The sequence below is a fragment of the Lipophrys pholis genome (genome assembly GCF_963383615.2).
Source record: "Lipophrys pholis genome assembly, chromosome: 2".
NCBI classification, from domain to species: domain Eukaryota; kingdom Metazoa; phylum Chordata; class Actinopteri; order Blenniiformes; family Blenniidae; genus Lipophrys; species Lipophrys pholis.
Genome location: NC_137636.1, coordinates 27,741,740 through 27,754,869, shown reverse-complemented (window position 1 = coordinate 27,754,869; position 13,130 = coordinate 27,741,740). Strand labels below are relative to the sequence as shown.

Below are 13,130 nucleotides of genomic sequence, written 5' to 3'. Positions count from 1 at the left end.
ATGTGGGTTATTGATTCACTATAAATGGTACATACTTGACAGGAATTCTGTTTACTGTTTGCAAGGCGGCTCTGCCACCTGTCGCGTTCTGCCTTTTGTTGGTCTGCGTTTAAGAAGTGTTCTGACACCTGCACCTCAAGTCGTCTCGGCCTGCTGGCTTGGCGCACTCACACTGTCAGAAATGAACATTTGCACCAGAGGTCATGTGTGACCACAAGCCACAAAACAGTGACTTTTGACTGCGATCTCTGACTGCAAACAACGCGGAGGGTTCAGACAGTGTTTGTTTTCTGTGCTGATGAGCTTTATTTATAGGCTCACCGCCTCGCCGAGGTCTGTTTGCCACCTGCTAATGCCATGTCGCTACTAACAGGTCTCTCTCTCTGGCAGATAAGAGCGGCTTTGCAGTGCAATACTAATTTCTTGTCTTGGCAGAGCTAACGTTTGCAGAGCGCGGCACGTCACTGAATGGGACCTTCTGTTCTGCAGGAGCAGACGCCCCCTTCGGTCACTCAGAGCGACGTGGGTCTGGGTCTGTTTGAAATGCGGTGCGGCCTGTGGTCAAGTGCGCTGTGAGCGATGCAGCAGGCGTGGCGGGAGCTTCTCAAGAGGCGTTTTTTTGAAGTCTTGAAAACTGACCTTTTAAAATTCGTACTGGCGGTTTCGTTTTTTTTTACTTGATATTGCAATTGTTCTGGTTTGTTCAGTCATTTCGATATGGTCCACCATCGGCATCATTTTCAGTGTGTTATTGGCACAAGTGGTTTCAGGATTTTGTTATTATGGAGTCAGAATTTCTTAGTGATATATTAAGATGATATTTAGGGTCCAAATCCCTTGTCCATCGCTTGTGATTTCTGCCTGTGCATGCGGCACCTTGTTGTGAGACTTGGACCCGAAGGCCCGCCCCGAGGAAGTTGTCGTCTTCCTTTTGAATTAGCAGCCAGACAAATGGCTGCAGCCAGAGAACAGTGGTGTGTTTTATAGCCAGTGCACTCGCTCAAACGGAGTCCAAGACAGCTGCTGATTTGTTCCAGAGGAAGCAGGTGAAACGAGGAGGATGGAGGAGGACAGGAGGGGAGGAAGCTGCAAGAAGCCAGAGGGTAGAAATAGGTAGAGCCGGAGAGTGAAGGAAGAGAAAGAGAGCGAGAAGAATGCATTCATGTGCTCTTCACATCCAGCCCAATAGAGACAGCTCTGTTTCTGTAGTCACAGTGAAGAAATTGATCACAGAGGCTTTTTTTTAGGGGCGGGGGGGGCATTAGTGCTTGCCAGTGTCCCACACTGCCCGCTCTGCACTGTTGGCCGGCTGGCCCCTGTGTGGCCTCTGTTTGTTGTGGTGGCAAAAAAAAAAAAAAAAGGAGCTGTGAATCAACAGCTGGCCCAATACAGGCTCGCAATTGAAGCAGCAGAGCGAGGCCCACCCCACCTCTTTGCATTCCCTTCCCCTCCACCACCACCCCGCCCTTGACTCCCCCCGCGAAGCCCTTCATTAACCAGCCAGTGGGGAGTCGGGCAGCACCAGACACTTGGCACACGGTCTTGGCTGGCGGGCCAGACGTAGTTGGTGGGGGTCAAGTCTGATCACCTGCCCAGAATTATAATGGCAGTAGTCATGCACATGGCTGAGACACACACACACACACACACACACACACACACACACACACACACACACACACACACACACACACACACACACACACACACACACACACACGCGCACACACACACACACGCTGAACAACTGCACACTATGTGCAGGTCGTAGTACATTGTGCTTTAGCAACATGCAGCTGATGTAGCAGTGTATATTTATATATTTATACATTAACATTCCTGATGACGGGCCGTCACTCACAGTTCAGCATCCATCCAAAGTTAGCAGCTTTCTCTCAGACACTGACACGATACGTGATGTGTTTTTATTCATCGACAATCTGAAGTGAAGTCATAAGTTTATATGCATTCAAGTGCTGAAAAGCATTTGGAAATATTCACCTTGTCTGCAAGCTGACAGTAATTGCTGTGAAAGTTAATACAAAAAACTACATTTCTCCCAAGTGGTCAAAGTACACCGTCATACAGTAGGTTGACCTGCTTATGTGACTTTTTACCATTGTAGATTCTGCACACTTCTTTCGTTTTGTGTGAAGCTTTTAACTCATTTTCAAGTTTTTACTTCAAGTTGTGTGTTAATATTTTCTGCTGTCATCCGTAATGCATCATGGCTGTCAGTTGACAATGTCCCCTTAAAGATTTGACTCATTTTTAGTCCGCACCAGGGTACATATATTTGTTTACACATGCTCCAGTAGGTGTGATTTAGTGTTTACTCTACCAGCTCCGTGATTCTTCCACACTCTGAAGGATTATGAACCTGCTCCACATGCAGTCGCTGAATCACTCCTTCAGGACGTGCAGAGATTTTTAAGTATTTGGCAGACAGAGTGAAGCGCCAGCAAACCCCCCCCCAAAAAATGTGTCTCTGCCTGTGCTGCAAATGATCGTCTTCTTTTGATTGACTGCAATTCTTCGCTCTACCTGCTCGCGTCTCCGGAGGCCGGGCTGAAATCGCGCCGCAAGACGCCGCACATTGTTAAAGTTTCATGAATCAGACCGCGCTGGCCTTTTTTACAACTCACGTCACGTCTGCTGTTGTTTTCACCAAAGTCAAGTGTGTTTATAGAAAAGGTAAATATTCAATATTGTGCGATTTCACCTTAATCCTCTTATTACATCACGGTTATTGAAAATAATTTTGTTGTTTGAGCTTCCTCATCTGATTTTTCCCTCTAAGAAAAAAGAGACGAAAATGTTTAACTCATTCCCTTTCATTTTATCATCAGGTTAAAACATTCCAGTGTGAAATCCAAAGAAATCTCAATTTCCCCACATCAAACACAACCAGCTTGTCCATTTTCCCCAGAGGTGCAGGACTTCACAAGTTTTATTTTTGATGGCGGCGTCCCCCGTCCTGGCCAAAATGGACATGTTATGAAACGGGCACATGAGAGTTTCAGCTTCCTGTTTTAAGCCAAAAACAAAAGGACGCCTCAGAGATTTCCCTGATGCCTCATAAAACGATAACCACATCCGCGCTCACGAGGACCCCCAGGATTTTTAGCCTGTGTGCTGACTCTTAACAAATCGCATTTATCGCTGATGTTTATCCTCCGTTTTCTCATGACGAAGACTTTTAAAAACAGCCGAATCTTGCCCGACAGGCGGCGTAACGTTGGTGTTGCCGCAGCATTGTTACAAGTAGAGGAGATTCAAGTAACGGAGGCGGTTTGATGAGTCTGCATGAATAAATCATACTTACGTTTTTAGCCTTGGACTTGAAGCTGAGAGGAACGTGACAGGGACTGTTTGGCTCTGGGGGGAAAAAGTAGAAATAAGAGCTATGAAAGGAGGAGGAGGGTATTCTGAAGATATAATGGCCTGAGAGCAGCTGTTTGAAAATAGAGGCACATCGTGACATGAAGCTTAGGGGACCAAAAAAACTAAACAATGTCTTGGTGCACATTTGTTTTGTGAAGCAGTCCCATTAAAACACCCAGGCTGTTTGACTGAAAACAAGCAGAGGCCAGTCTTTTTTTGTTTTGTTGTTATGGTTCAATCGCTGAAGACCGTGTAACGCCGGGAATCAGTGACTTTGCTTACTGGCATTCAGACAGATGTGGGGGTGAGTCAGTTGTTCACGGGGAAGCTTTTTGTCCGGTCTGAGTGTTGAGTAGGACAGGTGGTAGAAGTTGATACCTGCAACAGAGTAACTATCACACAGTGACTAACTTCGACGTCACAGACTGTTTGGATGAGTTCCAAAAAAAGGTCGACAACAATTACAGGTTGTGGGAAGTGCTTGCACTGAGGCAAACTATTAACAAAAAAAAAAAAAAGAAGCTGTTTTCTAAATACCGGATTACCAAGAAACATTACTTCGTCAGCACGCGCTCGTCCAGGTTCTTCATTTTTGTCTCTGTAAATAAGTGAAAGAGGAAGTCTGCTGTCCTGATGCAGAGCAGAGAGGCAACAAATACTGTGTGTGAACTTTGGGAAGATAGTTTAAGGTCTGTTTCATCACAAAACTCTGGATCCCTTTAATGTTTGTGTCCCAGCTTTCTCCATTCTTGAGGAACTTCTATTGATTGGTAAAAATTCACCTTTGTGTTTTCAGAAAGGTTTCAGAGTACAACTCATTTAATGAAGATGGCAGTTGTATTGATTGAAATGGGATTTGAGTTTCTTCCTTTTTATTCTCTTACATTGATTCAACTGAATAGAACTGACTTCATTGTCAGGTAAATGGCAACAAATCCACTTCATGTTGATAAACCCGGTGGAACTTTTGCAGAATGTTAATAAATGCTCGCATTCTTTTTACCCATGGCTCAAAACAGCTGTTCACAAAAATATCTAGTAATGTGAACAATAGAAAGAAGCCTGGTCTTCGATCAAAACTTCGAACTTGTCATGAAACAAAGCATGTGTAACATGAGAGTTTAGGCATGGGTCCTAATCTCAGATTTAACAAAATCAAAAAGTGGCTCAGAGACCTAAGCATGTGCAGGGTGCAACATGCAAACACCAACCCAAAGTCAAACTCCCAAATTTAACCGATTCAACCACAATATTGTGCTTCTCCCTATACGGGGAGATCAATACCTTATTGAACCTGGAAGAAATTTAAGCTACCAACTGCTTACAGATGAATTTAGATGCACTTGTGCTGTTATAAATAAATAATCACAATTTACACACCAGAAGTTAAAATACACTCCTAGATTGTGATAAATCAATAAATGTATACAAAGCAGTTATCCCAGGGATGAATGTTAGTAGATTATGTACAGAAATAAGGTAAAATACAGGATATCTGCACAGATATGTGTTTAGCCACAGTGTTACACCAAGTACATTAGCCCCCCCCCCCCCCCCCCCCCCCCCCCCATTTGTGTCTACTGCATAAAAGTTGCAACTCTTTGCAAATACTGCCATGACTTGTGGAATGTGGTTGCAATCGTAATATTGTAATAATCTGGATGATGTCTTATCAAGCCCATATCACACACATGCTGTTCAGCAAACAATGTTTATGTTTTTGTTCTTCATGCACCCCCACCACCCCCCACCCCACCCTCTACCCGTGTGCCGATTTACGAGCCATTAAACACTTGTTTTTCCAGATATTTTAACCAGTTAAAGCGTACAGATTCATTGTCTCAATCTCTCGGCGGAGTATGTAAGTGTAGTCACGACTCCAAGTTCTGCCCGGAAAATGCCGATATTTGACTTTAATCCAGGTTATTTGCCTGAACACATCGGGTTGAGACGCAGCCTTTAGGTGTATTCTCTATACACCCTCATCTTTCTTCTCAGTCTACCCTAACTGTTATCAAAGGGAGGTTTTTCTTCCTCCGGGTTTCCAGAGACTTCCTCTGTTGCATCACAAGACGTGTTTTCATGTTCTGAATGTAGAAAGTTGGAGTGTTTCTGTGAGCTGAGACGGAGCGGGAGGATGGGGTGTTGGCGTGCAGCTCTCCTGGCGAGACCTTGTGTCCTGTGGGCACTCTGACCCCGGACTCACCCCACGCAGGCTTTGACCCTGCACTCGCTGTGGAATGTGACCTCGGTGGAGGCTGTCTTGTTTAAGATAGGCGAGAGATTGTTAGTCTGCTGCTGCTGTTGTTATTATGTATTAAAACCTAAATGGGGTGGGGGTGATGGAGCCCCATCCCTGCGGTCAACGCTTAATATCCAGCTCTCCTCATTGTGATGAGTTATTTCACCAGCTGACCAGACATTTCAAATATTTCTAAATCCAAATAACCTATTAATGTTGATGTTGGACTTTCTGAAAAAAGATATTGGTGCTATTGACTGTTTGGGCCTAGACACAAAATATAGTTTTACTTTGAGTGGACATGCAGTAATTAGGCCCTTTTAACTCTGCAAATGTTGCACCTGTCATATGTATAGCTTACATTAACAGGTTAATTAGTCTTAACTGACTTAACCTATGTTCCTAAAAAAAAGAAAAAAAAGAAGTACATATATCTACATGTATGAAGTCCCACATTTCTTCCATTCTTGTACCTAGGTGGCTTTTTCTTATTTACTTGGACAGTGCATCACTCACCTACAGTAATAAAATGACCAACATCATATTCACTAGAGGACTGTGTGATAAATTTAAAAAAAAAAAAAAAAAGTGTCTTCTATGGCTTTCAGTGTAAATCATAAGCAGAAAACCTCCCTATGTCCAGGGTGAAGAGTGCTTTTCTAAAGCTCTGTCAGGGTTAGAAGGTGATGATGATGAGAGAAATTGCTAATGAGGATACAAAGATCTGAAAGGTTGACTTGAAGCACCCTGCAGCCATCACTCTCACTTCTATTTAGCACCACATTGGAGGAGCCCGTTTTAGTCTCTTGATATGTGAAGATGGAATACCACTTTTCACTTTTCACCCGCCCTCATGATCTCCCAACTTGTAAATATTATAACTTCTTCTGAGTGCGTTGCATTAAGAAACTACGCAGCAAATGAAGAAGCACAACAAGTCCATTAATTCTTCAATCTTTTATCCTCCTTTCATGTAAGTGAAGGTCTTGGAGTCTCTTTCCCAGCTGACACCAGGTGACGGGAAGCTCAACCACAAATGACAAATGAAATGCTTAAAAACTGAAAAGTTCATTATTTGCTTCAAATAATGTGTCTGAAAATGCTTTTATTAGTTCAATCAAACATTAAAAAGAACCGTTTCAAGCTTCAGTCAGGATTTTTTTTGTTCTTTGTTTGTTGTTATCTAACCCTTTTCCAGCATAATTGCTAAAAGCTGCCTCTCCAGTCTTCTTCCGGCTGTTTTGCGCCGCTTCCATAAACCTGCTACAAGATGAGTCCCGTTTTACACGGAGCAAATAGTTAAACCATGAAGTAGCTGCAGCAGGACTGATGTGGTTTCTCTCCTCTTGGATCTCGTTTACGGCTGCGTTTTGCCAGACTCCGTGTCTCTCTGTTGAGGGACGCTCAAATTGCTTTACAGTAATCTTGTTATTTGGAAATCAAAGCTTGAACCAGCTTTTCATTGTCTGTGTGATTTATAGATTTCTGGTAGCGTTTCCTCAATTGAACCTCCTGGTTTCTTTGTTGGTGAATGGCTTGGAATTCAATAGCATCAACACTTGTCACCTCTGATTCAATCCAAGCGATAGCCAGATTGGTGCCCGTTTTGTTGCCAACTGAGCGGATTTTTGTTTTGTCTTTGGCTACTTTGAGGAAATGATTACCTCTTAGTACCATCAAATGATCCCGCAATTGATTGTAGCCCGGTCGGCTGCGATTCTGTGGAAGTATTAAAAGGTCTGTCACATAGTATGCAACATCTCCCGGTCTGATATTAAAATTAGAGATATAAAAATAGCTGCTTTGGTTTGACCTGGGAGTTGAACCACGAGTGTCAACACAGCTTAACGTTACTTCATGTGACTTTAACCCTCTTGTGAATAAGCTGCCTGGATTTATTTAGATTTTATGACAAAAAATGTCACAAAAAAAACTACCTTTTCCTCTTTTATTTTCATTAACAAAACACAACTGTAGATACAGATCCACTGAATGTATGGAAACTTACAAAAACACAAACTAACCAACTCCTACTCACCCCCCACCCAACAGAACAAACAGAGGGAGGTCATGACTCATTCCATATGGCTTTGCTACTTAAACACAATAAATAAAGAAAAATACAATTAACTAGATGCAATTGAAAGCTAGATTTAAACTGTTAACTAAATAGTAATGACAAAAATAAAAACAAAAATATATCTATATACAGACATACATATATACACAGACATACGCAACAAGTATGTGCACATTAGCAGTGATCCTCTTTAATCTAGTTGTATTTACACCTTCATACTTTTCTCATGTCATCATGGTTGAGATATATCTGGCCCATTTCTGTTCATATTTCTGTGTCTTATTTGTGAGCCTGTAAGACATATTTTCATATGCAGCAACCTTTACCAGTTCAGCAGTCCATTCATCAACTGGGGGAGTTCCTGGGGATTTCCAGTGTCTGAGTAAAATTTGTCTTCCCGTCATGATTACAGTCTGTGTCCAATCTGTCAGTGCGTGAGGCCAACAAAACTCTTTTCTAAGATCATTTTAACTTGGAATATTTGGCAGAGATGATGTCTGTGTTTGGAAGCTGTGGACACATTATTTTGACAAAGCTCTGTCTTATAGACGTTACAAACCATTTAGAAGTTATATTTATGGAAACCATGCGTCTCATATCCTCTCAAAAGTGTCTGAAATGTGAGATAAAAGACTTAATATGTATGAAATTCTAGTTAGGGCCTAAATTATAGTAAGAAAGTGAGAGAAAGTACTGAACTATGAGCTTTAAAACAAGAGACAAAAAGAAAACCATCTACAAAGCCAGGCTGAAACATGTTTTGTTAGTTGAGGGCTATAAAAACATTGGAAAGAGTGACCATGTGTCCAACTACCCCTTTCCTGGTAACTTGGAAAACTGCAGGAGCTCAGCCTTTGTCTGCGGCCCTCCTGTCCTGACGGTCCCCTCACCTCGTCCTCTGGATTTCCTTTCAACGCCTTTTGGTATAATCGCCGGCTTTCCCGGACAACTTGGCCTTCAAACGGCGTGATGTAACGCGTGGAAATGCTGAAAGTCGAACTCCAGTCGCTGGAATAAAAAAAAAAAATTAAAAAATTAAATCATGAAATATTTCTCGTGGAAGAATATTCTCACACTATAATTTGCTTTCGATTTACCAGCCAACTGCCGATCTGTGATGCTGTTTTTTGATGTATTATTGAGTGACTCATTGTGGTGTTTGGTCCTCGGAGGAGACCCAAGCTGCAGGAGGACGTTTCAGAGCAGCTTTATAAATCATCCCTGTTATCGATGGGCGTCAGTTGACGCCGTCTTGTGATTGGCTCTAGTCTCTACGATACAGTGTGTCTATTAAGCTTGTGGTTTTTATTCCTCTGTTGCTCACATAGTCTTCTTCTTCTTCTTCTTTTTCTTTTTGAAGTTCTCTGTGTGGTGACTGATCTTTTGTCTCCGGCAGGTATCTGCATCAAATGTGGGAAGGGTGTGTACGGAGCCAGCCAGGCTTGCCAGGCCATGGGTAACCTGTACCACACAAACTGCTTCACCTGCTGCTCCTGTGGTGAGTACAACATGTCTGTGCAGAGCAGCGATTATTGTTTGGTCTGCAAATGTTGCTCAAACAGAAATCGCCCGCTATGACGGAATCCACACAGTGAATTCTTTTGTTGCATATTTAATGGCTTTAATTGTAAAACACGTGGGCAGTGACAGCTGTTGGTGCTTTTAACCGTCATATTGTTACCATAGTAAAGCTTCACGTTGCACATTGGAAATATAGGAGTTGGTACTTCACATCTGACAGATTGTTGTAGAATTCAAATGTATTACCTGTCCAGATTATTTACGTTTCACCTGAGCACAAAATGTGTTTCAGTATTTGTTGGCGCTAAACTGTGATACGTGATATTGTAATGTTAAAGGTTGATCTATGTGCTGAGAGAGCTGGACTGTTTGTTTTGTTGTCCTGCACCTGCAAACCCCTCCCGTCTTTTATAGTTTATTACGAGTCATCAGTGATTATGGAAACATGAAAGACTTCAAATTACTGGACTCCATTTGTGTTGCTTGTATAATAGAAGGATAAAGATGGTCTAAACTGGGGGATTACAGTTGTCGTTATACATTTTGGAGGCGTTATTTGAAGTGTGTTTAAAATTTGATGAGATGTAGACAGATGTCATTGAAGCTCGCTGAAACTAACTCAGTCCACCTGGATAGTGACGAAGAGGTCACCCCTTTGTAAGTTTTGTGGTAAACCCAAGAAAAAGTGTTTAATTCAATTCAGTTGTGTTATTGACATTTTAAAAAATGGTCGTGATATTTGTGACTTTGTCACTCGTAGTAATTGTTCTTTTCGCTTTTTCAAAGGGAGAAAAGCTTACAAGCTAAAATAGCTTCTAATTGAAAATCGTTTAAAACCACCAGTGAGCAGCTTCACAGCCTAAAGAAAGAAACTCTCCAGATTGAAAAGAAAGATAATGACTTATTCTGGGTATATTGTGTAGTTTTGGAACCTTTTTCAAGTCGCATGAGCCATTAAAATCAGCTGCTTTTAGCTCGGTCGGGCGTCATCGTCATCGTTGACGTTGTGACACGACTCCGTCGCACAAAACCTGCTGGTTTTCGTTCTATGGCTGCATGAAGTGGTGAACTTAAGCCGGCATGTGTCCAGAAAACACAGTAATGTGCCGATCTAATGTTTAACAGCATGCTTCTTCTGCCACAGCAAACCAAATATACAAATATACAATTATATTGAGGATTGGCAAACTGCTTTCGAATGCATTGCTGCCAGCGACTGATCTGACGGAAAGTCACACTTTTACTATGTGCTGTCTTAGCTGGACAATCGGAGAGTACAGTGAGATTACATCAGTGTCGTGCTTTGGTTTAGTTTTAAAGGAATTTCTCCAGTACGATATGAGTTAAAGATATAAGTTCGTCTACTGTGCTTCGACTTTAAGGTGAAGGTAGATCTGTGTGGTAGAATGTCGTTTGGACTGATGAGGGAAAACTGAGGTTGATAAATGTGATGTGTTGGATAAAACAGCACATCTTCCATTAAAAAAAAGAAAGAAAAAGAAAGAAAAGACTGAGGGAAGAGTCTCAGTTCCGTTTTAGGTTTTGGGGCCGCTTCACACAGGCGTCTCGGTTCCAAGTCCTTGGAGAATGCCAAGAACAAAACGTTGCACTAGTCTGAAGTGGGCTTCTGTGGGCTCTTATCCGAATCCCGCTGAACATCCAGAGAGCTGAAACATGCAGTCTGGAGGAGGAGGAAGCGTCCTTTACATCTGACAGAGTTTGCTGAAATACCTGTGGACAGGTGCAGACATCTCACTGCGTTTTACTGCACAAGAACGGTTTTATTATAGACTATTCCGTAAGTCTCTATTTTATTCATGAAACTTGTTTTCCAAGCAGATTTATGGATGTTTTCCTTTGTGGGTTAATCGTATCATTGGGGCGCTTGAAGTCACAATGCATTTGAAACTAGCCGTCCCCGCGGCTCCCGACTCGGCCGGCTAAACAGACGGATTTCAGATCGGTGGATGCATCTGTCAGGCTCGTCTCGCACATTGTCTCTGCCTCCTGCCTCAACCCCTGCAACCTTCCCACGCCCTCTTAGGGAGAGGCTCCTCGCAGCGTCTGCTCGGCCTGCGGCCTCAGACACGGAGAGGAGTGAGCATTCATCAGACAGAGGCGGGAAAAAGGGTATCACGAGGTGCCTTTTTCACAGAGATACAAAAAATAGGTTTTCGTAGGTTTTTATCATGTGTTAACTGGCAAGTTGTGCATTTATTTTTCCCCTAACCAAAAAAACGATTAACATTTCACATGCAAGGCACTTCTGGTTCTCTAAAATACTGTCAAATTCCAAATGAAATGTGCCGCTGTTGCCGCTGGCCTTGTGTCTTTGAACCACCTTCCAGTACGGTGGAGGGTGTAATTCACAGTCATCCTGATTGTGGTCCGAAAATGTCAATCAAATCTGCAAAATGCGTCTCAATTTATCACTCGGACGTTATTTCATGGGGCTTTTAACATCCATCCAGTGACCGTGGTCTGGTGCCACCTCCTCCCCATATAAACATAGTTTGGGGAATTTTCCGTTTTGGAATCACGACAAGGTGAACTGGGGCCCCACTGTTTGCCAACAGAAGCCCTTTTTTCACAAGAACATTCATCCATCCTTGTGTCTGACCTGTGTCAGAAATGTCTCTTCTCAGATCTGATTGTAAAAGAACACGTTTACAGAGAAGCCTGCCTGTGATATGGTGCGACAGCCGGTTTGAATTGTCCCTGCCTAGACTTGGATGTTCATATCAGAATTTGTGCATGTTTAATTAGATTTACGCTACAACTTGTGCGTGTGTGTACAGATGTTTGTGCACGCCTGTTTAATGGGCTGTAAATGTCTCTCAGTCTGTTGTCTTTGCTCAAGTGCAGTTTGCTCTGATGCTTTGATGGAGAGATTTGTCTGCATTTCCGTGTTTTGTTTGTTTTCATTGTAGACCAGCAGACTCACTCTCACTCAGTATTTAAAATATTAACAGCCTGATTTACTGAGTTCCTGCATATAGTGTGATAAATTGCACGCAAACACATTTTGTCAGCAATCGACCAAGTATTAAAATCAGGGTTTTGCCCGAAGAAGAACATTTACACGAGAAGGATCTGCTGGATTTATTGTTTCTGTTCATGACTGTGTAGAACGTTAAGTCTGACAAGTACAAAATTACATTTGAAACTATTAAGTTTGAAGTATTTTTTAAAAAAGAAAGAAAATGCAACATGTGAAGCCAAAGCTGTAGGGGGGGAAAAAACCAAGCGCACCAGAAGAATTCCCAAAAAGGATGAAAACAGAAGAAGTACACACAGGAGACAATTTATTTAGTTAAAGTCTAAGATAAGCCAGCCACAATAATAGCTGCATATCTGTTTTGAAAAGTTGCTGCAAATTGGCTCAGACAACACAATCATAAACAATTAAAATGTCTTCAGGCCTAAATCACATTACAATGTACGTTAATAAATTACAGTAAACTAATCTTGATATTTTTGCACGCTTTGGTTGCAAACTATGATCGTTGTCGATAACATCTGGAACAAGTTGGATCACATGTGGTGACGCATGTCTTTAACACCAGATACCAAATGCTCCACGAATGCTCCACCAACGCACAAGCACCAACTAGTGGTTTGACTTGCAAGCTACGGTATCATCAGCATTTCATCTTCTGTGGCGATTGTTTTCAAATGGTTGCTGTCTGAACTGGAGACTTTGTTGAAATGTAAACGCAAGAACGATCCCGTTTTCAGTCTATAGTCATGCAAACGGCCTGAGTCACACTATGGTAGTGCTTTGGTAGTAATTTCAATAATACATTTCTCAATACACACACACACACACACACACACACACACACACCAAGACAAAGTTTCTACTAACAGGTCAGAATGCACAGACAAGTTGTTACCTAACTG

The 13,130-nt window shown here is 42.2% G+C and overlaps 1 protein-coding gene across 1 annotated transcript in view; it reads left to right on the top strand.

Moving 5' to 3' along the window:
- wtip (WT1 interacting protein) overlaps nt 1-13,130 on the top strand; it is a 33,399-nt gene that overhangs the window by 2,461 nt on the left and 17,808 nt on the right. The window contains exon 2 of the mRNA XM_080492701.1: nt 9,103-9,204. Coding sequence (XP_080348827.1) covers nt 9,103-9,204 — 102 coding nt within the window. The remainder of the gene's footprint in view (nt 1-9,102; nt 9,205-13,130) is intronic.